Genomic DNA, 27,968 nt, shown 5'->3' on the forward strand with positions numbered 1-27,968 from the left:
AAAATGAACACCACTTAATACTAAATAAATTGAATTAGGAATTCCTTATGAATATCCTTAACATGTAATTGATACCTAGCTTTATCATACATTTACAAAAGATTTCAAATACCATTTCTTTTAACTACTGTGTAAGTGTCTTGTTAACTTGGTTCACTTATATTTAGTGAGAATCTTTTGTATCACTTTATAAAAGCGCAATATTTGGGAAAGACCTGTAGAATATTCTTTTATATAAATGCACTCTTTGAATATTTTTTTCTGTTTCTAATAAGACTTTGGATAAAATGATAAGTGTATTTTACTATATAGATATTACCTGTTTATCTTAAGCTCTGACACATTCCTAAAGAGCAACATCAAATGTGCTTTGTATAATCTATTTGGGTGCCGGTCAATCCGTACCCAAACAAAACCTCCCCGGTCAATCCGTCCCCTATATTTTGGCTAATCCGTCCCCAATGTTTGGTCAATCCGCCCCAAATTTTTGTTCGTTATCTGCTCCCAAGTTTGGTCAATCCGCCCCCAAGTTTGGTCAATCCGTCCCCAAGGTTTTGTTTTTATTTTCATTTTCACATACATAATGTGTTTCTATTTCACATATTTTTTGTTTCTATTTATTTTTTTCAGAATGTACATTGAATGTGTTCCATAACTTAATTAGAATAATGTGAGATTTACGTAGATTATTAGTTGTTTTGTTTTTTTAATATCAGTGTAGTGTTTTGTTTTTTACTGTCTCTGTATTCCAAACTTTGACAAAATACGAATCGTGTTTCATAATCAATGTATTAATAGTATTTACCTTTAATATAGAAGAGCGTATATTTGAATAAAATTCTTCCAATCTTCAAGGAGACAGGCCAAATTCATAATAATCGCTAAATACCAAGGGTGGTCATAGTTTTCACACACAAATAAAGACTGTGCAGACCGCAGGCGACGCTAATTGTCAAAACAACAGGTGGGTATATATAACTTTAAGATCATTTATATAGCTATTTGGAAACGCTAGCTTTTTATATTACTTTAAATATAATTAATATAGCCATTTAAATATGAATCCATTTAAATATAAGCAAAATAAAACAAAACAAAACTAAAAAAAAAAACTAATGAATCTAATGAATCTACCGGGGAGGGATTGACTAAAGCATGGGGACGGATCGACCAAAATATTGTGTTAATTAACATTATACCAGAGGACGGTTTGACTAAAGTTGGGGATGGTTTAACCAAAACTAAGGGCCGATTTACTTTGCATACATAATTATACGATGGGACGGTTTGACCAAATTTTGGGGGCGGATTAGCCAAAATATAGGGGACGGATTGACCGGGACGGTTTTGTTTGGGTACGGATTGACTGGATTTCATATATTTTCACGTCTATAAAACCATGAAATTAGCTGCAGTTTTGGTAAATAAGTAAAACTTCGTAGGAATATTTTTAAACAAATACATGTTAAACTTTAAAAAACCACAAACAATCATTACAATTGAATAGGTTATATGTATTCCAGGAAACTTGATGAATTAATCTAAACAGCGACCAAAAACTTCCTTAATATCACCAATTGATACATTTCAATTACAAAGCTTCATGCCTATCACATTTTTCCGTCCGCATCCTCGATTTCTGAAATAGAGTAATATCTGAGAATGCAAATTATTTAACTATTACCAAAAAACAAATGGAGATATTTGAATTTTTTTTTAAAAATATGATAAATATGTTAACTATTGTTGAAGTATCTCATTTGAGTATCAAAAGCGCAGCATGCATAACAAACAAATCTTTTGTAGATGCACCATTTCTAAAAAAAATAAGCATTATACTCTTATGTACCTTAAACCTCATTTTGAGTAAGTAGTTCATTAGTTTGAGGTAAAATGATATCTTTCTTAACGATAATAAAGTAAACGTTTCATACAGCACACACACCGTTTTCTTTAACCAATGAATTCAAATAGTGTAACAGAATTTTGTTACAACATGTTTTCAAAGTAATGCTAATAATGTGTAATGCTACAAATTTAGTATTACAAGAAATGGTAATGTTATGCATTACTTTCCAAAATCTAGTGTAATGCTGGCATTACAAGGCATTGCTTTGCATTACTATAATTGTTTATACATGTCCATTCTTAAAATCATAATTAATTGTATAACTGAAATTGTATTTGATTGAAAACTATTTTTTAAAAAATAGAAATAGTTCTTAAAATTAAAATATTTCAATTTGTTATTATTTTTTAAAATCCATTTTAAAATTGCCAATATTATTAGCTATAACAACACAATCCAATATCATTTAAGAGTCTTGTTATTAAGAGTTTGAAATCGTTTGGAAAGTTTACTCCAATTAGTTGTGCATTCAATAATTCTTTACAGTGAAGAAAGTGGCAACAACACACAATACCCTCAGGATATAATCTACGTATCGAAACAATCTTTTGTTTTAAAAAGTGCTAAACAACCCCACCCCTTCTAATGACTGCGTTCAATTAAAATATTGGACAGACATGCTCCTTTTAAAGCAAAAAAAATACACTGACACTGTCCAAACATGATCTATGTAAGCTTAAAAATCACTAATATTAAACCCATTTTAACATAATTTTCTCTCTCTCTCTCTCTCTCTCTCTCTCTCTCTCTCTCTCTCTCTCTCAATTTCTGTGTTACATATTAGGTGTTGGTGCACTGATAGAAAATGCAAGAATCATTTGTTTCTTTTATTTACAATTGCATGAACACTTAATATATTCTAACATAAAGATTTTCAAACAGTATTTTCATTCCAAGCTTCACCTTCCCCTGTAGAACGTTAATTCAATATAGCTAGGTAAATTTCAAACCGACAGGATAAAACTTTAATGATCACAAGGTGCAACAGCAATCTTGAATTATTCCTTAAATTTAAACTTGATAATGCATGAACATTAACCTATAGATATGAAAAAGTGTGTTTTATATTAGACTTAATATTTCACGAAGTAATGGTAATGGTAATACATTACTTTACCTTTACCTTTTTGTGTAGAGGTGTTGGTACATTTGATAGCATCGACCGGGTTGGACACGGTAGCCCCGGGTTTGAGCCTGGTCTGTCGCTCTCGCGGTAACATTGGTACATTGGGCAAGCTACTTTACTCTCCTAGTGCACTCTCTCCACCCAGGGGTTAAAATTGGTACCTGGTACAAAAAGCGAGCTGGTAATGTGAATGTAAAGCATTAGCACCGTAATTTGGCAGCTCTGCATGTATTCTCCCCTGGGAGTTGAGGATGCCATGAATTGTACGGGTCTCGCCAGGGGGTAATATGTAGAAGTCGTGCAAATCATTGTACTTTGCGAGCAAGACTATAAACTCCCACCTTTACATTTTACTCATGTAATGGTAATGTAATGCATTACGTCAAGAAAATTAAGTAATGGTAATGGTCATATAAAGCCCAAATGCATGAAGTAATGGTATTGTATTGCATTACTTTACAATGTAATTCACCTTAAGCCTGATATATATATGTAAAAAGTGTAAAAAGTGTGTAAAAAGGCCGATTGGTTGAAACTATATACTGCATTATAAAACTTCTGTATAAATGTACATGCATATCTATATATGAGCCTTCATCTATGCTACAGACACACAAACCTTGCTATTTTCTTATCTGTTTATCTTTTGATGAACGATAAGTTATTGAATTCTAAAATATAAACCTTGTACATATATACAAGTTTGCAATGTTTGACCTTGCATTTTGGGTAAAGGTTGCTGTTTGGCATACATTTAGTAATCTTGCAAGACAGCAGTTTTCTAAAATACATAAAGAATATTTGATTACAATGATTTATTGGGTTTTTGTCAGTTTATGATGCATTGCATTTAGTAATCTTGAAAGACAAATAACTCTAAATTTAATTGGTAATGGTGAAGAATATTTCAACGAAGTTTTCATGTTTCATATTTTACGATATAATTTTGGCTAGATTGCCTTTAATTCGCTTAAGATAGAATTTGGAAATAAAGTTCATGATTACTTCATCAAATTGCTGCAAATAATAACTAAAAGTTTTTCTTTAATTAAACATTGAAAGAAGAGAATAACTTCAAACAGTCTATTTACATTTATTCAAAAATTAACCATTCATTCATTCTGTTCTAAAGCATAAGAGTAAAATATTTTGAAAAAAAAATCGTTTCATCACTAGTTACATATAATTCATTTATCTTCAAATCAGAATGCAACAAAGTAAATAAGATTGCTACTTTTTTTTACGGTAGGTTTACAAAATTGTGGACATAAGTGATTTTTCGGCATCTCATTATTGTTTATGGCTGAAGAATGTAACAGAAGAAATTAATAATTTATCACAGAAATAAAAAAGTATTTAATTCATGTTCTAAAATTTGTTAGTACAACCATTGATAACAATATTAAGCAAAAAGAAAGATTTTTGACCATTATGTATACAATTTTAAAGATGCCAATAGCATAATTTTCTCTAATCATGTATAGAAAATGAAGAAATGTTACTTCTTTAGTTGGTGTATGACTTTATAGCTAAATATTATTGTACATCATTTCTATTATAAACTTTCAAAACAATTTCATGTATTTTCCTTACACCTAACAGTCATAGATTGAATTAGCATCTGACAAATAAAAGGACATGTATAAAACGAATGTAGGAATTTTTTAAAACTTTCTTGTTTAATCAATTTTTCCTCCCTTTTATTATTTAATAATTTAATTCTGGTTGTAACGCGCTTGCTGATTGGCTATAAAATTATTTTATATCGTATAAAGAAGGTTGCCTACGCCATAGTAAGACTAACGTCAAAAACGTATCAATATGCGTGACGTTACGTTTGAATTTTGTACAATTTTACGTCATTTTAAAGGTGAAATGACCGTTTTAATCGACAATGAAGAGTAAAAAAATTAAATTACAAGCAATGAATTCAATATTTTTTATTATTGAAACAGTTTACGCTTTTTTATAAACCGCTTCGCGGTTTATAAAGCGTAAACTGCCCCAAACCATTTTATATCGTATAAAAGAAATAAATATTGAAAACTTTCCTTAACCAATGTTGCCTTAAGAAACGGGACCTCATTCTTATAAGTTAAACCATAGGACGCTTCATGCAAATGTGTATGTTCACTTATCATTTTTTTTATATCAAACGAACTTTTACCTATTTTACCGTGATGGAATATATATATATATATATAATAAAAAATAACAGAAAGCCGATTCAAAACTCTACCGGTTTCATTAAAATCTTCAGGAGTTTTGAACAATCACCATAGATACATAAGATACATACATTTCAAATGATCATTGTGACGTCATATAACATCAAGTATATGTTGCGCTTACCAGTGCACGGCTGTTAGCGGACATCTCAGAAACTGTGCCAAGAACATTTTTCCGAACTTTACAGTGTGTCCTATTTATAAATTTTATAAAGCAACAACCGAAAAAGAGCGTGAAACAAAAGAAAAACATTTCATTTCATTATATAAACCAAAACTGAATGCATTATAATTATGAATGTTTGAATATATTTTATGTTTTTCTTGTACAATTATGGAATATTTGAATATATTTTATGTTTTTCCCGTACTATTATAAAACGCTTATACTATGACGTCATAATGAACTCTGAAAAGCGCAACATATACTTGATGTTATATGACGTCACAATGATCATTTGAAATGTATGTATCTTATGTATCTATGGTGATTGTTCAAAACTCCTGAAGATTTTAATGAAACCGGTAGAGTTTTGAATCGGCTTTCTGTTATTTTTTATTATTTATTACTTGTGTGGATTAACTTTACTTATTTTGGATTATATATATATATATATATATATATATATATATATATATATATATATATATATATATCTGTTAACAATTAGGACAGTTTGAAATACACATTAGTGTTGGGAATACAGCTACCAATTTGTCAACAAATTGTAAGGCAACTGCGTTACATGGACTACGAAAACGACGACAGACAGCCACAGAATGCAAGATGGTAATTAAAAGAGATGGATTCATTGTCAAGAAAATAGGTGCTGGATCGTTTAGTTTACTTAAAGTGTATCTGATAAGTTATCTGTCGTATGAAAAATTTCGTAAACGTTTTTAGACTTACCAATGATTCTTTTAATTAAAAGGATCTTGAATCAAAAATGTATTTAATTTACAACTGACAACAAAGTATTGTTTAAAACTATCTATACTTTATGTTGTTATCGATGTATTTTCATTCAGTATCTCTTCCAAATTACTTTGAACCAAACTGTGTAAACTCTACAGAAAAATGTCAGTCCTGAAACAGCTGCTTTAATTTGATTTGACCAAAAAATAATAATAATAAAGAAAGAAAATTTAATGCTGTGCTTTAAGATACCAATATTATTAGGTCTATCTCAACAACAGATATAGGTTAACATAAACCATACTGAATTTAATGATTATACTCATATAATTAAGCTGCGAGCTTTTTCTTGACAATTTAGTTAAATTGTTGTGTTGAGTTTCCTCTGTAGAAGCATTGATTTGCTCAATTTTGTTTGTTAAAGGACGATATCTCAAAAAAATATATCAGCATCTCCTTTTTCATACGTTGAATTATTAAAAAATCTGCAATATTTGATATTTTAGAATAGAAGTGTAGAAAGTGGCACATTTTGAATAGTGTGAATATTCTTTGATCGCGTAATATTTCAAAACTTGGCGTATAATCGATGAATTTGTAGACTCACTAAGCGTGAAATTCTTGCCCTGATATAAAAAAGGATATACAGATGTACATATGAAATAATTAAACAGATCGGGCAAGACTTATTTACATATCACTTTACATTGTCTATCGCCAGTTAAGGACATACCAAGGGATCAGTAAAATCTGTTGAAAATAATACCTGCTAATTATGCTTTTGCATCATAGAAATTTAATAGCCTAGCATAAATTATGTTGTCACATCAAATATTATTGATATGAAACACAATAGATATTCAATTTGAATAATCAAGTTGAGGTAACAGTAGACACGTTCTAAACATATTTTGATGTTGAAAAAAGCATATCATTAATTTAAAATGCTTATATTAAAATTGGTTTGTCATTTCACATGCTTTTGTAGAAATCTAATTCAGGAAATCACCAACACGGAAGGAAAAGCGACAAAGGTTACTTATATCTGTCACAATAAGGGTGTTGCATGAAACCTTGTAGAATTTAAGGAAATGTTCAATCCGATTAGTTCATTACAATTTATATTTATTTTAAATAACAACGAAAATGCTGACATTCATCATTTGGGCAAACCTTTCTTTATAATGTCAGTGATATCTTATTTAAAGATAGAAGGTAATTTGTTAGTCTGTCTGTCACCCTGTTTGTAAATTCGTTTTGAAGATAGTTTGTTTTGAAAATGAATGATAGGCACAACAGCCTTTTCTATATTGGAGACCAGCCAGACCTCCACCAATGGCTCTAACATTGTCTCCCTCGGTTGTGATGGCGACATGGACACATTCTCTCTCACTAATTCTTGGGGAATCCAGTCATGGAGCATGATTTTAAAAACGAAAACAAGAATCAAATGGAACTTTATCAGTTTTGGAGCCGGTAAGTATTTTGAAAGGGATGTGTATGTTGCATTTAAAAAGATTTAAGGAAGGAGTCTTCCCTGGTTTTCGACTTGTCAGACATAAATCTAATTAAATGTCCAACAAATCAAGATGAAAGGGAAAGAATTGCTTTAGATTCAAGAGTCTATTTAGCATTTTTAAAGCAATTTCATTTATATTGGATTTTAACAAAAAATGTCTACAAATGATGTGATACTTGGGTTTCAGTATATGTTTTTAAAATATAATTGGCCGATCCAACTAAATAAATTATTTTAATGACGTATTGAAATGTTATAACTAGTACTCTTGAGTACTGAAACACAAATCATAAATAAACAAGAAACAATCCACCAATTAACAAACAATTTTACAAGTCAGTTTGTACTTTTATGACGACAGAGTACTTGTGAATACATGCAAGTGGGATTCAAATATCTATTAAATAAAGCGCTAACATCCGTGCCAATGAAAGATATTGATATAAGTTGAAGAACTTGTTTATATAATCAATCGTTGTAATATAAATAACGTTTAGGTTTGTTTTCAAATATGTAATTTGATTTTTTTTTTAATCAAGGTTATAATCTATATACATGTATATTTACATCCTTAACTGCTTTTTCTTATATCTCAAAAGACAGTGTAGTGAGTCTAATAGACATCAGTATAATTAAAATCACATAATAATATCAAATTAAATGAAAATGAAATTGTGATTAACAGATTTGTTCTGAAAAAGAATCATTAATAATTCAATAATATATAAATATATAAGACTTGCAATTGAAACAAAATCTCCATAAAATGCATTATCAGTTTAAGTTGCTTTTATTTTTTTGTTTTGTTTTGTTTTTTTTTTTTTTTTTGCAATGGCCTTAACCGTCACTTCCAAATAAACTAGCACAAAACAAATTTTTCGTATCAAAATTATAAGTTATTTATGTTTGAAAGCTTTGCTTCGATGGCTAATGTTGGTAATAAGACACCAGGATGTCATTAAGATTTTAGTAATATAGCTTATATATCATGCAGGTACCTACAAAGTTGTTTTAGAAAAAAAAAGCTGCACCCATGAGATGTGCTTCAATCTCGCAACCTGTTTAAAGGAGAAATAGTACAATTTTAATATGCCCTTATATAGTACACAAATTGAATAATAAAATTTCAATCAGCAATGCAGAAAATAAAGCCCTTAAATAGTACACAAATTGAATGATAGAATTTCAATCAGCGATGCAGAAAATAAATCATTGACAATATATGAAATTGACATCATGGGTAATTTTCTTTCTCTTTAATAATCTTTAACCTTTCTTTATTTATCAACTCTACGATGATTATTCTGTAAAATTGTCATAAGATAAAATGTCATTGAAATAACTTAAACAAACGACTTTTTAATTGGCACAAATAGCATATGATGTTTCTAAAGCGATCTTTAAAGCTGAACACCACTCGTAAATAGGAACCGGTACCTGGTATATAAACCCCTCGATTTCGTCACACTCGACTGCATACCTGAAACTGAAACTGGCCGACGTGTAGTGTTCCGTTTGTGGTCTTTGGATGACTTGCATCTATTTCTTATTATGTATGCATTTTCTGTTTGCATATAATGCTTTTACCAATATATTTGATGTTAGCATTCTCCTGACGTAAAAAAAGTACGTTAAATTTGATAATTTAATCACGATCGAGTAAAATGGCGAGGCAAAATGTACGTCGACACAGGTGTTTAGAGGTATGTGTCTTATATAGGGGTTGTAGGGACAGCAGTGGTGAAAGAGAAATATGGCGAACAGTGTCTTTTTACGAGCGGTGTTCAGCTTTAAAGTTTCATCAACATATCATTTAATATTTATTCGTTTGATGAGATATCGGCGCTTCTGATTGGTTGAAAAATTTCTTTGATACCTGCATCAATAAAATTTTCGCCGGATCTACTTTTCTCAACTGCTCTGATCTAACACTATTTATAGAACGGGAATTTCCAAGATAAACACTGTCAACAAAATGTAAAGTTGTGTCTGTTTTATTGTCAGCAAACAAAATGCAAACTTGTGAATATAAAAACTTGAATGTTTAACCTTCAAAAATAAACAAAACACTTTGTTTGATTCACGAAATAGAAAATTAAGCTTCTTCTAACGATTTCGTCTGCTTGAGATCAATCAACATTTACAGCGAGACTGGCTGTTCCTTTTAAGGATTTCAATATTATAACAAACATATAGGCATATAAACTTTCACGGTAACACTGCTGTTCAAATTTGGTAACGATAATTTTTAAATTTACACACGTAGATGATCGGTCATCAAAATAAGCGTCGTAAAGAAAAGCTATGAGTAATGCATCAACTCCTTCGGTGAATTCCAAGCGGCAGATATATACCATTTAAGTACATCACTGGCTATCTAGTTACCACAAAGTTTACAAAAGTCGCTTATACATACTATTCTTTGTCGACATATCAGCTATTTTCGTCCACGATCGCTTTTCCTTGGATGGTTATGTCCAATTGCATATTCCAGCGATCTCACATGAAAACTAGTTTTAATACGAGTTTTTCTGCACAGTGAATGATATCACAAGCTATCGCATGTATTTTCCTTTCGTTTTCAATTCAGCCGGTTCAGATTTTAACTCACTATTTTTGTTTAATCCATTAAATTCAGCAAGTAGCTCTGCATCAGCTGAAGGCGAATCCATTTTGAATATTGTTGCTGTTGTTGTTTTGTATTCATACGCGCCGCTTCATTTACATTATTTACATTTTTGATCAATGACACTTCACATTTTTTTATTTGAAAATGTTTTATTAAATGATAAGAAATGAAGATAATAATTTTTCATCAATGCGCTACGCGCATTGATGAAGTTTTCCGGTCAATTTTTTCTTTGATACGTCGATCAATAGAAAAATTATTATCTTCATTTCTTAAGTCAACATTTCAAATGTATGTCCAAATGTATGCGTGATCTTTTTTTTTAAAGTAATTTCTGATTTAAATCCAAAACTTGTTTTAAATTCTTCTGATTTTCTGGATACAGTATCACGAGCCCTTGAAAACAATTTTGAGACGTATCATGCTTCACAAGAAAGTAAATATGAGGCTTGTTTTCTAAAATTCGATGCAGTCTATGTGATAAAATGGTTTCTAATTTCTGTCAGAGGAGGTAATAACTAATCAAATGTTCAGCTTCTGCAACTAACTACATTCCATACAGTGTAGCTTCCAGGAGTACTTTTGATAAGACAATACTCCTTAAAACGTGTTACTTGGAGTACACGAAAAAATTCCTCAAGTGTTGCAAGTATTAAATTACCATACTTTGTACCAAAAGTAAGATAATATTTCTTTCATATTATTGGAGCGTGTTTTGTTGATTATCATCAAACTTGATAACAAAATACAATAGGAGAAAAAAAAATAAACATAAAAGTATTTACAATCAGTTTAGAGGAAGAAAATATTCACTTTATAATTTTCTATTGTCAATTACAAAATGATCTCACAAAAAAAGAAATCATATTTTTTCCACTTTTTAAAAGTAATTTGAAAAAAGCGATATAATTCAATGCATCCTAATAGAGCCAAGCGTTTGATTCCTCTAATACTTTGTCTCTGTGTATCTTTCATTAATAATGAACAATTGAGCATTACAACCATGATTAAAAATCTTTTACACTGAGACCGTTTTTATACACTATAATGCAATAAAACGATTAAAATATTTTCTAACCCATAAATGAATCAGCTTTCATTTACAATGTTTATTTCTATAGACTGACATTTCATTAAAGTTGGACAACTATTGTTTCCATTTTGTTTTTTTCTTCAATAAAAACATTCTTGACTACTTGTTTCGTTGAAAAACACTATCTGCATATACATTGAAGAATGTGATAAATTATACTCAATTCTGTTTTAAAGAGCATTAAAAACAATATTTATATATTTATCCGATGTTGTTTATACTGATAGGCGGGAGCTGGTTCAGATCATACAATGTTAATGTAATGATATAACAATTTTAATTAATGACAAAACTAGTGAACAAAAAAAAGTCAATTTTTTCGCCTTTAATGAAATAAAGCTGGTGTGTATTTAAAGCAGGTTATGGATCTTGGAAAATTGCTTCGATGTATTCTACATAGATAAAACAACACCAAATTAAGCGGTTTCAAAGGCCGTTCCTGCTGTTATGTGTATTTTTGTTATAATTTCAGATTATTAAAGCCTCATTTTGTCATACAAACACATGTTAAGAATAAACTTTCGTGCACCTCTTTCCTTTAATTATAATTGTTTTCCTGAACATTGTATACGAAATAAAAGCAACATATAAACAAAATCTTAGACAACAAATTATATTAGTAATAATAATGAAAATAATAGTAATTATAGTGCGGGTTATAATAGACATCACTAGAATACATGTATGTCATATGTATATAGCTTTGTAAAATATTTAACAAAACTATTCTCCTATCTTAAGTTACATGTCGTCTATTATTGCAGTGTAAAGACAATGAATAGTTTTATTATAGATTAAGCTTTTACAAGTTATTGCTCTCGTGTATACAAATCACATGGTATAAATCAACCAAAAAAAATTCAATCAAAACCTATATATCCAACCTCTTTTGTGATTCTCATGCTTAAGATAAATGAAACATGAAGGCTTCTTAAGTAAAAATTTAAAAAGACAACTTCTGTACAGCTTTACTTTGTACAACTCAAATTTTGCTTAATTTACACAAAACTATATTCTTTCATGTAAGGGACATTTGAGTTGCATATCACCGATGGGGATACTTTGAGGAGTTTGTCAACACTGTGCAGGACGTTTTTACTTTCCGGAATAAAACATTACCAGATATCAATAGAATGTGAAAACGTTATTAGAGGAGAAACAATTGTCGTGAAGAAGATGGACGGAGGCTCATTGCGACTTTATTAATTGAATCCTCTAAGCTTGTGTTTAATTAGTAACAAAAACTTCTATGAATCCATCTACTGAAAAATTGCAAGTCCAGTAGTTTAAACCCTGCAAAAGTGCAAAATCATTTCTTATATAATTCAAAATGCATTTTATTTCCTTTTAATTTTTAAATCATATTTCAGATGAATATTTTGCATTCATCTTCTTATATTGTTTTTTAATATGTGTTAGCATTAAATGATATCAGACAGTGCTATAGGAAACACATTTACGTTTTTTTTGTCCTGAGATTTAACCACATTGTTAATTGTTGAAAACAATAGAAAGATGTTTACGATATTCTAGTAAAATAAAAATGCATTTTTATATACATTAAAATTTTTGATTTACATCATTCATTGTATGTCCTCAGAATTATTTTGGACCAAACTCTGCCAAATGCCAACGGAAGTGTCGGTCCTGTGATCCGATTACAGGGAAATGTACTCCGTGTCGGAGTTCCTTGTATGTAGAGTATTGTCAGCATTTAGAGCCATTCCCTGTAAGCATTTAAACTTTTTCGGCACGCATAGAAACGGATTTTGCCGAAAATTTTCCAGAATGTAGACTTAATTGATTTACAAGCCAAATTGTCTATATACTGTCCAGTTTCCATGGAAACTCGACTCAAACTTTATTTTTTATTAAAATAGGCCATTTTTACTGCAGTGTTATAAAAAAAAATGCGGCAAGCTCAATGTTTAACAAGCATAGAATTAAAATCATCAACCCTTCATCTATCTAAAAATGTAAAAACATGATGGGGAAGCTATCCTTATTGTTGTGAAATAATAAGTTCAAAAATGATTACATTTTTGGAAAATGAATTATCTCCCTTTGCAATTTAGAACTCTTTTGTGCTGAGAGTTCAAAAAGAGAAGTGTTGAAACAGCATGTCAACAAACAAATGACAAAGTGGGTTTTTCCCCAAATCTTGAGGATTTTATCCTTATTTTTGTTAAGACACATAGATATTGTCACTACACATTTAACATGAACCTGTATTAGTGTTTCTGAAATCCCATCTAATGCCTTATCATGTTAATGTAGTGCAGTTGGATTTAATGGATTTTTTGTTACTTCAGGTATGTAATGCATATGAATTAGTGAGAAAAATAATAAATTACAAATAAAAATACCAGTTATATTAATTACAATACCACTGGAACTTATTTTACATGCATGTGTTATTAATGTTTCTTTCAATCTAAAATATATGAGTTGTTTCCCCTTTTAGTACCTTCAGTCCCTGCATGAAAACAAACAAGAAAATCAATACACACAAGAAAACCAAACTAATTAAATCTGTAAGCAAGAAATAAAAAAAAAATGTGCGCAAAGATAAAGCTATTACCATACATATTCTGGTATTCTATTAATAATATGAAAATTATCCCCTCCCTCACCACAAAAGCTTGGAAAATACACACAAAATCACATATGTATCATTTGAAAGTTAGAAAATTGATTGTTAAAACCAAACACTTTTCACAATTGCTTATATGTACATGTATTCATTCGTTAAAATACATGTATTACAACTGTTTGTTACATGTACATTTATGTAGAATGCATTCATATATGTAGGGGATACAATCGACAGTCAGAGGTAGTTTCTAAATTTTTTGGGTAGAGAATTTTGTTAGTACTTTCTTATAAGTTTCCTCCTAGTTATTAAGAAAGTTGAAACATGTTACCAAACTAACTGTCATACTGTTTGAGGGGATTATTTTTCCAAGAATACTTTCATCAATGAATAAAAATGCATGTAGGTATTGTATTGATAAGTATTGTTTTAAATTGGCTTGTGTTTACTAGTCTTTATGCCAGTAATTATCATTGGGATATAGGAAAAGGACTGTAAATATCAGATTCGCAGATCTTTTAACCTTTTATTTCTTAAAAAAAATTGAGTATAAATAATTTGTCATTACACGCACTGATCTATAGGGGTGTCGGAAGTCAGGGTCACTTCCCCTGTTGTATTTAGAATTACAAATTTCATAAAGAGAACTAAAAAATGACAATGAATCCGGCCTACCCAGGAAAACACTTAAACATCAAGTTTATTAAAATGTATTGTGGGGTCCATTGTATTATGATAGGGAGGAGTTACCTTGATTTACTTTTATTATCTATTGAATTCACATACCTTAAGATTTATAGTTATTATAAACTTTTGAAATCAGCATAAAATTTTATGATATTTGGGATAAGTAATGAATTTAAAGCTTACTTGATGAAAGTAATATTTATTTTCTGCTGGGAAATTATATTTCATGCATAACTCCTTTGCTGAGTTTTATATAAATGAACCATTCTGATTCAGCCAAAACTGTTAATTGATATGAAACAATGAAACAGGTCGGGTACACCACCTTATATGGATAGCATTATCTAACATGTGACAATATTTACGTCAAAAAGGTTCTCCAATCCAGTGAATAAGTCGCAAAGCATGACGGTCTACTACGTGTTTACTTTTCAACACATACACGTGGTTTGTGGCTGTATTATACACAATATTTAATTGCTTGCGGGAAAATTTGTATAACTTGATTTTTACTTTAGTTGGTAAAAAAGGAAAGATTACTTTCCGTAGACATTGTTCCATGCTCACATTGAAAAATACTGTTGTTTTAATTTATCAATTGTTGCTTCAAAGTTCGATCAGTATCAATAGACTGGTATACATGCGCATACAAGTACAAGCAAATTTTGATAAGGAAAAACTGCCTTATTGTTTATTGGTGACTTAATTATTGTACACCATTAATAAATACAGGTAATTGTACATTTTTAACATACATAAATAGCCACGATAGTACAAATGCACAAAAATACAAATACAGAAGTGCAAGTTATGTATCGTGTAGTATTTTGTACACTAAGCATTCTGATGAGTGTCCCTGAAGAAACTTAAAAATTCTACTAATAAATGTTGTCCCAAACCTGGGGTACTACGTGAAAAACGTACTCACTGCTTCTAATATAATAGGGCGTACATCTCTTTTGAACTTTGACAATGAGGTATTTAGATGGGTTGAAATAAGGCTTCATAGGCAATATTTTTCAAATGTGAGCATAGGAATGCAAGATCAGACATGATTTTCCATGTTTATTTTATTAATTATGAAAAATAATTGAAAATGAGTTTCCAAAGGACAATTCAAAATGGTTAAATATATTTTCAGTACGCATTGTATACACTGAAACTTGTAGTAGCCCACAATGCCATGCAACTCATTCACTTGATTGGTTTGGCAATAAAAGTAAACAGATACCTAATTTTGTATGCAAATTTATGCCGACGTCACAAAATCTAGTGGTCTCGACCTGTGAAAGGAATGAAAAAATATGCATTAGGAATGTAAACATAACTTTAAATACAAACTTGCTATTTGGATGAACATGTTTAAAAATTCTCTGCATTAGTAAATTGCAGGAATTGTATTTTTGTAAATAATGCATGTAAATTAATAGTTATAACATCATATCGGGTACTTGTATAATATAGATTGTGAAGTTTTAAAGAAGATAATTTGAAAATTCCTGATCCTTGATTACAATTAAACAGGAAATATGGAATGAAATTAGCATCCATGTAAATACTTTGATCCAATGGGAATAGAGTGTTTCAAATACAGTTCTATTACAAGGACTTATTTGGTATTAAAAGTGTATATCTGGTAACTGAAAAATAACCTTGTATGCTGAGTAACAGTTTCCAGATAAATTTTTAAGAGTTCTTTAAACTTTTCTTCAAACTGCATGGTTATAAGCATATGGGTTCATCCATGAATTAAAAATTCAAGTTGTTTGAGTGAGTGAATTGGCATTTTAAGCAATGGAGAAATGGAAATTACAACAATTGGGATTCTGACCAGCATATTTATAACTAGAAGAACTTTTATTTTTTTTTTTGCAGCTAAGAAAAATGCAAGCATTCATAAACATAGTATATACTTAATCAACACATGGATCATTACGTACAAGTACATTTGCACGATTATATTTTTACACATATATATATACATTTGATTTTAAAAATTAATTAATTTCAGCATTCTCATCTTTATGCATTTGTTTTAATTCATTAAAGTTATAATTAAATAAAATACAGATGTATGATTTTATTAGTGCTGCAACAATTACTTGAGGGATTGAAAAAGAAGATGGCAAAGGATGTCATGATAATTTATATTAGAATACTATTTATAACTGGTTTGAGTAATAATTACCATGATAATATATTTTGATACCTTAATCATTAAATTATTTGAATGAAAATTTAAAGGGACATGGTCACGATTCTGGTCAAATTTTATTTTCCTGTTTTTATTATTTACAATGCTTTATGAATGCATTTCTAATGATCGAGTGAAATTTTGGTGGCCATCGATGAGTTTTAAGCGAGATACAGGGCTCACAATTCTTCGTCATGTAAACAAGGCTCGTGCCCTGTTTTTGTTTACATAGGTTCAATATACCAGTAAAAATTCCTTTTCAAGATGATTTGTCAATATTCTTTTTCATCTTAGGTATAAATAAACAGTTTCTAACGATTAACACATTCATTTTAGGTCTAAATCTGGAATTTTCACTTCAACATTCAAAATGAAAACAAAAGCTTTGTTTACATACCGAGGAATTGTATGCTCTGTAACTCGCTTATAACTCAACAAATTTCACCTAAATTTTGATTGCCTATTGAAAATGCCTTACTGAAGCATTATAAACATTAAAATCGAAAAAATAATTTTTGAAAAAAATCGTGACCATGTCCCTTTAACATCAAGGAAGAAGTCAACTGTTTTTTTCGCACTAAATGAAAACATGTACATGTAGCATTATGATCTTTCTTACCATATAATAAAATATTACCATAGCAATCAGTTATGCAAACAAGAGGCCTGAGGGCCTCATTGCTCACCTAATCAACTGTAGCCATAACTCTAATGAAATTAGAACACTGTATCTTGACAAGTTAGTTAAGTAATTCTTGTTTAAAAAAGATCTTCGAATTTTTTCTTTTTATTTATATGTAAAAATTCACCAACCCCCTCTGATTGTGGGCTAACCCTTCTCCTAGGAATCATAATTTGAACAAACTTGAGTCTACGCTACCAAAGGATGCTTCCAAACAAGTTTCAGCTTTTTGGACATATGATTTTTGATAAGATTTTTAAAGAATGCCAACAAATTTTTAATAATTATAAATAAGGGTCGTGCTCTGAATGTGACCTATAGTGATCTGTTTGTCTGTACATTCATCCATCCAAACATCTGTCCATCTAATGAAGGTCTTATCAGATTACTCTAAAAAAAATTCTAAGCATATACACACTCCTTTAAGCTCTGTCTGGCTCATACTTTTCTTAAACAAAACATTTTATGTAAAATGTGGAAAGTTCACAGATGGACGGACAGACAGAGACAGATGCCCTACAAATTGCTTTCAGCTCAGATGAGCCAAAAAAATAAGTTTGATAAAATATGCTGTCCTTTTTTTCCATCAAAATTTGGTAATCCTTACATAATGAAATGAGATACAAAGACATAAACTGTCTATTATACATAGAATTGAACGAAATTGTTTATGATGTTTCCATGGTAAAGATTGTTTATATATCTTACCTAGTAGGTTCAATAATGTACACCAATATTACAAACACTCTCAATATATTGCATATTTAAATATTCACATATTTTTTTGCTCAAAAGGACATAATTACAGTGTAACACATATTTATGAACCATCATAGTAAGTGTTTTCTGAAGTTTGAAAGTTGTAAAATATACACTTTTGTTTCCATGAAAACAACAATTTTGAGGCAACTTCCCCATCATGTTTTGATTGTTTCTAATAACAGAAGACCCAGTCAATTCAGGATTGGTGTCAGTTTGCATCAACCTGTCCGCAAGAATTTACAGGGCATCACCAAAAATGCCTCATTTCTAGGTTTTTTACAAAGTCGTTAACCAAGTACTTTTAAGCCCTTGGTACAATAAAGAAAAATAAATACTTTGATTTGATTAATGTATTATTCAATAGTTAAGATGTGATGCTTTGAGAGTTTGATGAAGATTAATCACAACTAATCTAATTGAAATAAATATTTAAGCTGAAAAATTGTGTTCCTCAGTAAAAATCAAGACCATTTTGTGCTAAGAATGATGGTTATGTGTAACCATGGTAACAGAGTTGCCTAGCAACCAACTTTTGGTGTTTTTATGATAGGTATATGATAATATGCATCATATTAAAATTTGAGAAAAATCGGTGACTATGCGTGCCGAACCTCCTATGTACAAGTGTTTAAATACATACAGAGAATGGCTCTTAATTGTCCAGCAAATTGCCTCGACATCATCTGCGACTATGCAACAGGAGCGTGCAATGGTTGCAAGAAGGGCTTTAAAGAAAATCACAGTTGGTCACATACCACTATTTTTACCCCGTGCTCATTAACCGCAGGTAGTTCCATTCTAAAAATGTATGTATTATTTTAAAAATTCTTAGGGGTACTAAATGGCCGAATTTGGTTCCTTTTATGGCATGGATGGAAAGAAGAAGGTTTGAAAAAAATACAGGCAGGAAAAATTTTAGAAAAATTATCTTTACAGGCGCAATAGAAAGGGTGTAAAGAGGCCAATGTTTACACAAATTCCAAAGTGAAAGTGAATTTTTCATGGTAGGGGTTATTTTAGGAGCCATATCTCAGTTCCCTCTCGATTGATTTTCCTGTAGTTTAGATATGTTGTTGGACTAGTGTCATTCTATAGGTATGCTGTATATGAACTCATTTGAGCCGGTGGAATTTTTTATATGATTTATTTTTGTATAAAGGAATAAGAGGGAAAAATAATTGTGGTCTGTGTCCAGTAAACAAGAAATAACTTCATTAGTTATATCAACAGGTATTAAGAGAATATTCAAAGCATATTAACAACTTTCTATTGTTTGTGACATTAATCATTTCTGGAAGTTATTTATTCAGCTGTAATGAAACCTGTAAAATCAACTACATTGCATAATGAAGAAAGTTTTGTCACAAATTATCATAACGCTGTATCATATATAAGTCATTTTTGAAAAATATTTGGGATAACGTGTATTTAAAACAAATGTTAGAATGTGCTAAAGAAGTTATATTATATTATTATAGTCTATACATATTTTAAAAAGTCAACATCTCGTTAGATTTGCTTTTCTGTATCAATACGTTTGGTTTGTTGGATTCGGAAAGAAAATCAAATGAATATTAAATCGGTTTCAAAAAATGTTTTGATTTTTTTTTGGTTTCCAACAACATATATTTTTAACAAAAAAAAAGATCGGAATATATGTTAGAGAAGCAAAATCCATTTTTTATTTCATTTGTATGTGCGTGCTGAAACTACAAGGGCATCAAACAAAACAAACTTTGTCACACTCAAGGAGATAATATATAATTGTGCAACTTAAATTATATATTTTTATGTAGATTACATGTTTATTTTTAAATTCGTTTTAGAAATAGTTTGCATGCATTTAAGAAAGAAATTGTAATTTCATTCTGCATATTAACTACGTTCAAAACGCCTATAGTTGTAGAATAAAAAACACGTATTTTTTCCTTAAAAATGCGAACAGAGTCGCTTCCACGGACATCCGTTGAATGCGCATTCCATTCATCAACAATGTGTTCAATATCTTGCATGTTAAAAATACACTATGTATTTTTTTCCTAAATAGCTCTGTTATGACTGGCATATTTCAAAACAGACTATTTTTTGCTCTATTTTCGAGTAGTTTTTAGTGCAAAAAAAGTAGGTGGTTCATTTTGAAAAACGGCTTATTATTAAATCATACTAATTTTCAGGTTTTTAGTAATATGCATATCAATGTCTTCAAATAATGTCACATTTTAGAAACTCAAAGCCGAATACTTCATGCTTTTAATAGTTTGATATTAAAAAAAAAATGTAATTAAACCAATGCTTGACGCAGTGATTACTTTACATTAGAATTTTTTGTCGAAGCAAAACATTCCACCAAACGTTTCAGGAAAATAAACAAGAGGCCCACCGGTTTTGGCGGTCACTGGAATACTATAGCCCTTGGATATACCTTTCATGTTGTTCTATGTTTGCATTTTGACCTTCAGTTTAGAGTCTATCAACCCAAATGTCGATACATAAAAAGTGGGAAGAAGAGCGGACAATAGCAGGATGAATATACGAGTTACTAAAGTGACCTAAAAAAATACATGTAAACTATATGCTCACATTCCACCCCTGAATTTTTTTTTATAATAAACAGCCTGAATTCGTGTCCCATGGGCAGTGGATTTTATAATGTAGTAAGAATCATTATGGACGTATATTGGCCCCGCCCTAAGATTTGTACCCCATATACACAGGGGCCATGAGTTTCAAAATATTGGTAGAAGACTTCATGGACACCATAACCATCCATTTAGTTTTTTCATATATGTGTGAGAATAGAGAAAAACTTCCAAGATTTTTTCAAATTTTTGGCCCCCTCCATGAGGCCCCCTGAATTGGTAAGTATATCTTTCCTCTTAACCTAGAGTTGCTCTAAACCGAAGTAAAAATGGGCGTTACAGTTTTCAAAAAGAAGTTAAAAATATTTTTTTTAAAAGACGACAGACGGCGAACGACGCACGTCGCACCACGACACACAAATAATAATGGCAAAAGTGACTAAAGTGACCTATAAAAAGTCAGCGGATCAGAAACGCTTTGCTAGCGTAGATGAAAAGTCAGTAGTTTCGCTTAAAATTTTACTTGGGCTCAATCACAATCAAAATTAGACTGACTCTTTTCTAAAATCCTGCATTTTTTAAAATAAATTGAAATGTATTTATTAACAATGAAATCAATAGTCATTGCGTCATCTTATTCGCCCTTCGTCTCCTTGTGACCTTTGACCTTATTATGCACCCTTCGTCTTGTCAGCATGTTTAATCCTAATAATGTTTACCAACGTCGTCGGAATCGACAACTGTCAATCAATGCTCAAGAGACGTCGATTTGACAATACTCTTGACATAATCTACTGACCAATTGACCTTTTGAACTGGACATGCTATACAAAATGTAACACAATTTTGTCAGCCTGTATACAAGGATTGACGACAACATCATCTACCCACTTATAATACCTACAATCTAAGTAGATTGCACACTTCCTAAAGGGAACATAATCTTTGATAAAGAAAACAGGGCATTATATCTCCGATGCTGCGGTGCAACAAACAACACCGTTTCAATTTCTGAGGAGAATTTAAAAATGTTACAGTTTTAACAATTTTTACCAGATCACGCAAACATTCAGACAATTTGTTCTATTCCTTTGAATCTGAAAGTACATTTTAATGCTGTAATATTTAAAATGATGGGGTCAAAGAAAATTTAATCAAAACCAATTGGGGTCAAAGAAAATTTAATCAAAACCAATTAACAAAGTTGTTTACAAATCATTTATTAGACATGATAACACATTATTTAAGGTATACAATGTACAACTGCAGGGTTTATTACTATAGTGTGTAAGAAACAAAAGTTACTCAATCTTCAGTGACAGAAATATTAATGGACAAAGATCAAATAAACACCATTCTAATGTTCAACAAATGTGGTACCTTCAGTTTTTCTGCTTTGAGAAAAGAAAATTTATGATTTTTATTTCTATTCTTATAAAAAAATGATTGAAATTAACTCAACTTAATATAAAAATAATAAAGGAGAGCTAAAAAAAATTTTTTACAGATATTTAATTCAACTTTTAGTGTCATTTTATCAACATTAAAATGTTTTGGTTTCTTTAACAAATACCAAACAAGGTTTCTCTGATTGTATTCTTATAATGTACACAGTTTGTTTTGACATTAAATGTAAAAACATTTAATTCATTGACAATACAATCACTACACTAAAACAGTTTATTATGATGTATAAACATGATAAACAAAACAATGATATTGTTGACATGAACTAAATGGACATATTTTTATATGCATGACTCTATTATATATTCTACTACAGTTATTGCCGAGATCAAAGAGATGCCGCGGACATTATTCTCCAATATACCACGAACGTCATCAGTAAAGTATCAGATCAGAAATACCTATTTGTCTCGCACTGACCATGAAAGTACAACTTCAAACCGTAAAAAGTTTTAAAACTATGTCAATTTCACGTGTTAGTTCCAGTCAAAACGATGTGTATTGTCTCAAATGTTTATTTTTAAGAGATCAATGCGGCTGTTCCTAGGACCTCCCCAGCACATTTTCACTGCGTGTTTTTACATAAAATATATCACGTGTAGTAGTAATAATCGTATTAAATTGCCCTTAAAATATTAGGAAAATAACTCAAAAGATATTTTATAAATAAGTGAAGAGTATTAAAATCCTAAGAAAAAAGTATGTCGTCTGCATGTGATTCCTTTGATCGATACACATGTAAACATTACTAACAAAACCGTTGGGGTTACACGGAACAGCCGTCAAAATGACCTAGATCGTCTCTCTATAGGAGAAACGATGTGTAGAAATACTGGGCTGTTAGTAGAATAGAAATAAAGTTCTTGTTTTCATGAATGTTGCAGGATAACCTCCTCGGTCTCGAAATGTTGTTTGAAATATAAAAGCCTCGGCTAACGCCTCGGCTTTTATATTTCAAAACATTATTTCTCTACCTCGGAGGTTATTCTGCAACATTCACGAAAACTCGTACTTTATTTCTTAAATATAATTAATTATCTTTATGCTAATACATGTTATATATATCCACACATTCAGTTTGTCAACATGTAATACATATAAACAATGTTACACTGCTGTGTAATGTTCTAGACATATTGTATTTTCTTCACTTTACCTCTGTACTCAGCCACAAAGAGGTTGTCTCTGGTGTCTACACATAAACCCCATGGATACTGTATATGACAGTTGTCAATGTAGCGGAGGAACTGTCCGTCCTGATCCAGGATGTGGATACGGTCGTTGTTATATATAATGTCTATGTCTGCTGTCAGGATAAGACCCTGGCTGTCTGTTGTGATGCCGCGTGGATAGAATGATTCCTTGGTAGTAGAGGGAGGACCAGTGTAGGTAAACCGGAGTTTCCCGGCCTGATTGACCACCACTACTGCACGGGCGTCACTGTCTGACACACAGATATCTAGGTTCCTGTTCTCACTGATGTATTTAATGCCACCGGGTGAATAGAGAGGTTGTCCTTTGTCGTTGTACTGAATACTTTGTTTCTCTGTGGAGCCAGAGTAACACACAACTTTTGTTTGTTTATCATCATTACTGTCCATGACAACCAGGAGGTCACCAGAGGAGGTACTACAAACACCGTAAGGTCTCCACCCCCGTAGTTTGATCACGGTCTTTATCTTTTTATTCTTCACTATGTTCACAGTTCTATCATCGTAATCAGTATAAACTAGATCCCCACTCCTTGTCACTGCTATGTCCAGTGGATAGGTCCCTGACTTGGTTTTGACTGACTTCACTAGTTCCCCACGGAGGTTGTACAGTCTCATGATGTTGTCATTACCACGCGTCCACATCTCCTCATCACTAAGACAGGACACACTGCCTAATCCTCTATACTCGGTGTTTATCTGTGTGATGATCCGTGGTACATCAATGAGCGGTCTGTCCGGGGGAGAGGACTCAGCACCGGGAGATTCCATGGTGTAGCCATGTTCTTCTGTTTTGATAGATGACGCTGACAGATAACCAAACTGTTGATAAAGCTGTTCTTTGTTGATCTTCTGAGGGATAAAACTTGGTAAGGACACTGTGAGTTTAGGGGGCAATCTTCTGAATTCATCATTCCTGGATTTGTAGGCAGAGACACGGCTGACATCATTGGAGTCCAGTAACGTCTTTAGTTCAGTAATGGTCTGTGTGATTTCAGAAATGGTGTGTTGAATTTCATCTTCCTGTTTGTCTAAGACAGCCAGGTGTTCGGTGTCCGTTTCCTCCACGTAAGATTTCATGTTTCTGATAATGGTGTTTATTTCTCTGTGCAAGTCTTCTCCATGTTTGTCGATTTCTGTTGTTATTTTCTGGGAGTTGTCATTCAGAGCAGATTTTTGGACTTGGTTAATGGATGAAATCTCTTTGTATTTGGGATAAATGGATTTCTCTAGTTCTTGTAAATCTTTTTGAATTACTTCTTTCTTGCTGTCAATGTTTTTAGATATTTCAATAAATTTATGGCCACTGTGTTCTTCAGAGGAAGCACATGTTGTACAAATAGGAATGTCACATTGTTCACAGTAAAATACACATAATTTTGTGGAATGTTTTGGACAATTAGGAGTAGATCCTCTCTTTTCAATTGGCAGCACTTTGTGTTCTTTGGATAGATCAGAGAGATGGTCCTTCTCACAGGCTTTACACAGATATTTGTTACAAATGGCACAGTACATAGGGGGGACCGGAGTCTCACAGAGACCACACCGTAACACATCCTGGGCCCAGCGCTTGTCCATGGTCAGATACTTTTACTCATGTTCTGAAAAAATAAAAAGATTTTTTAGTTTTTTGTCCACTTGACTATTTCTTATAAAACTGGTATTTTTTAAAGAAAAATATTGTTCTTGTTGCAAACAGGACACTTTAGAGCTGAAATGACAGGGAGACATTTAAATTCTTTAAAAACAGAAATTTCTCATAGATATAACTTGTTTAAAGAATGTGACTGACTATTTGAGACATTATATCCCAAACAGGCTATGGTGACCAATTTGGGTGATTGGTCCAACCTGTTAAACCAGGTCCGCAGGACATGTAGGACAATATCATTTAGTAAACAAATGTCGGCAAACACTGCTTGCTTTAACTCCAAACACACAGAGTAGTAACTAAATGGCTGCTATTGGTAAAAATAATGCAGTTATTGTCTCTATTCGAAAATTATACGGCTACTAGCTGAAAAAAAATGGCCAATATAGTAAGTACTTTTCTTCGCACATTGAACGAAATGCCATTATATTGAAATATTTTAGCTTAGTATAGTAGTTGACAACCCTTACGGAACAAAACACAAATTTTGACACTGAAATATCAGTCTATTTTTCTATAAAATAAAGAATTTCCATTAAACTAAGCAATTAAATGTCATCGATTTGGACACTTGTCCAAGCAAACTAGTCTATTGAACTTGATTGCACCATATTTAAAGATAACTCTAAGAAATTGAAGCCACAGATTACTTGATATTAGTACTCTATACAGTTTGCTGTTCAGAATTTCCCATTTTAATCATTTATCAAAGAACTGTAAAGATTTTACTTAAAGGACTTATGTTACGGCTACTATTAGACAACAGCACCGGTTTCTATTGGAAATATAAAGTTCCTAACTTTAATGAAGTTACTTCCCCGTTATGCATAGAATTAAACAATTATGTTCAGTGTTTCTATATTCTGTTGAATATATGATCAATAGATTTCTATACTATTAAAACTTACATGAACCATGCCAATTGTAAGTATACATTTACTGTCATTGTCAATGAATACCTTGGTCAATATTTTCATCCTTTAGTAAATTTTAATTTTTATGAAAATAAAATAGTTTGGAAAGAAGTAGCTTTATTAAATTTGATAGGTTCATTCGGTAGTGTTAAATCTAGGATTTGAAAAGGGCATGTTAAATAATGGTAAAAAGGGCACTTTTCTCCGCAGTAAATATCATAAAACCTTGAAAGGGCACCTTTTTCTACGGTAATATTATAATTAAAATCATTAATCCTTGAAACAAGCGTATTATAAGGAAAATTTTGCATCGTAATCAAGTGTGACCTCGAGATCTGTAATGAAACGAGATAATTGAACAATAAATGATTTGCTTTTGCATTCACATAAGTCTTATTCAATATTTTATTTTCTGAATCAATCTTTTTTTTCTTTCTTAAATTGATTTACATTCATTTATATCCCTTAGAACAGTCAAGGCATTGCTAGTTTTAAAGTATAATGCATTAAAATGTCTTTATTTCATTTAGACTTTATGTAATATGTGAACTTAAAGATATCTGAATCCAGTAATGTATAATGTAGACAATATTATCTTTTGAGAAGTAGACAGGCATAGCATTGATGTAGGCTATGCCTGTCCACTTCTCAATCAAAAGAAAATAAGTAGACAACTGATGGCAAAATTATTAAACCCTTTTTACCACACAAATTTGGATATTTAAATTGTTGTTTTAAGCTTTTTAAAAATCAATCTGTATTAAAATCTGCATATTCTCTTGACTGAGAAGTGGACAGGCATAGCCTACATCAATGCTATTCCTGTCCACTTCTCAAAAGATACTATTGTCTACATTATACATGTCCTATGATTCATTACTGGATACAGATGTGTTTAAGTTCACATATTACATAAAACCTAAATGAAATAAAGAATTTTTAATGCATTTTACTTTAAAACTAGTCAGACCAATGCCATGACTGTTCTAAGGGATAAAAATAAATTTAAATCTATTTAAGAAAGAAAAAAAAAGATTGATTCAGAAAATAAAATATTGAATTAGACTTATGTGAATGCAAAAGCAAATCATTTATTGTTCAATTATCTTGTTTCATTACAGATCTCTCGGTCACACTTGATTACGATGCAAAATTTTCCTTATAATACGCTTGTTTTAAGGATTCATATTATTATGGTATCGTAGAAATAGGTGCCCCTTTCAAAGTTTTATAATATTTACCGCGGAGAAAAGTGCCCTTTTTATCAATTATTTAACATGCCCTTTTCAAATCCTAGATTTAACACTACACCCCCTTTTAAAAGGGTGTACATGTGGCCCAATTTAAATCCCCTTCACCCAATAATGCTTTGTGCCAAGTTTGGATGAAATTGACCTAAAAGTTTTGGAGGAGATGAACATGTGAAAAGTTTACAACAATGACAGACAATGGCCAAATTTTATCAGAAAAAACTAACAATGCACTGGTGAGAAATGGTACTCAGCCAGAATTGGGGGCACGTCAGTAGAGATAAAACACTAGGTTTATATTATCAACTTAATCAGAAAATAGTTTCATGTATTAATACCTACAGTTAACAAATTACAAACCTTTTCACCTTCAACCAAAATGGCGACAATGCGCTTGGTGTTTTCTTTTCCTGGTTAGGTTTCCTGTATAAAATCACGTGATTGAGTAGTTCAGGCACGTATCATCAGGGGGAGCCAGGGGGGGCCCCCCACCCCCCCACACTTTTTTGGTCAGCAAAGATTTTTCTTAAATTTACATACAAAAAATTAAGTTAAGAT

The 27,968-nt window shown here is 31.2% G+C and overlaps 1 protein-coding gene across 1 annotated transcript; it reads right to left on the reverse strand.

The window, feature by feature from the left end:
- Positions 1-22,088: 22,088 nt before the first annotated feature.
- Positions 22,089-27,837, reverse strand: LOC128158538 (E3 ubiquitin-protein ligase TRIM71-like). The gene is made up of 2 exons (XM_052821414.1): positions 27,771-27,837; positions 22,089-25,196 (listed from the first exon to the last, which is right to left on the reverse strand). The coding sequence occupies exon 2, from the start codon at positions 25,171-25,173 to the stop codon at positions 23,512-23,514; it is 1,662 nt and encodes a 553-aa protein (XP_052677374.1). The 5' UTR covers positions 25,174-25,196; positions 27,771-27,837; the 3' UTR covers positions 22,089-23,511.
- Positions 27,838-27,968: the final 131 nt, after the last annotated feature.

Source organism: Crassostrea angulata, chromosome 8, assembly GCF_025612915.1.
Source record: "Crassostrea angulata isolate pt1a10 chromosome 8, ASM2561291v2, whole genome shotgun sequence".
In the NCBI taxonomy this organism is placed as follows: Eukaryota; Metazoa; Mollusca; class Bivalvia; order Ostreida; family Ostreidae; genus Magallana; species Magallana angulata.

What these genes read in the sequence shown, in the direction of transcription:
- LOC128158538 (XM_052821414.1), bottom strand. Translation starts at nt 25,173, where the DNA reads ATGGACAAGCGCTGGGCCCAGGATGTGTTACGGTGTGGTCTCTGTGAG.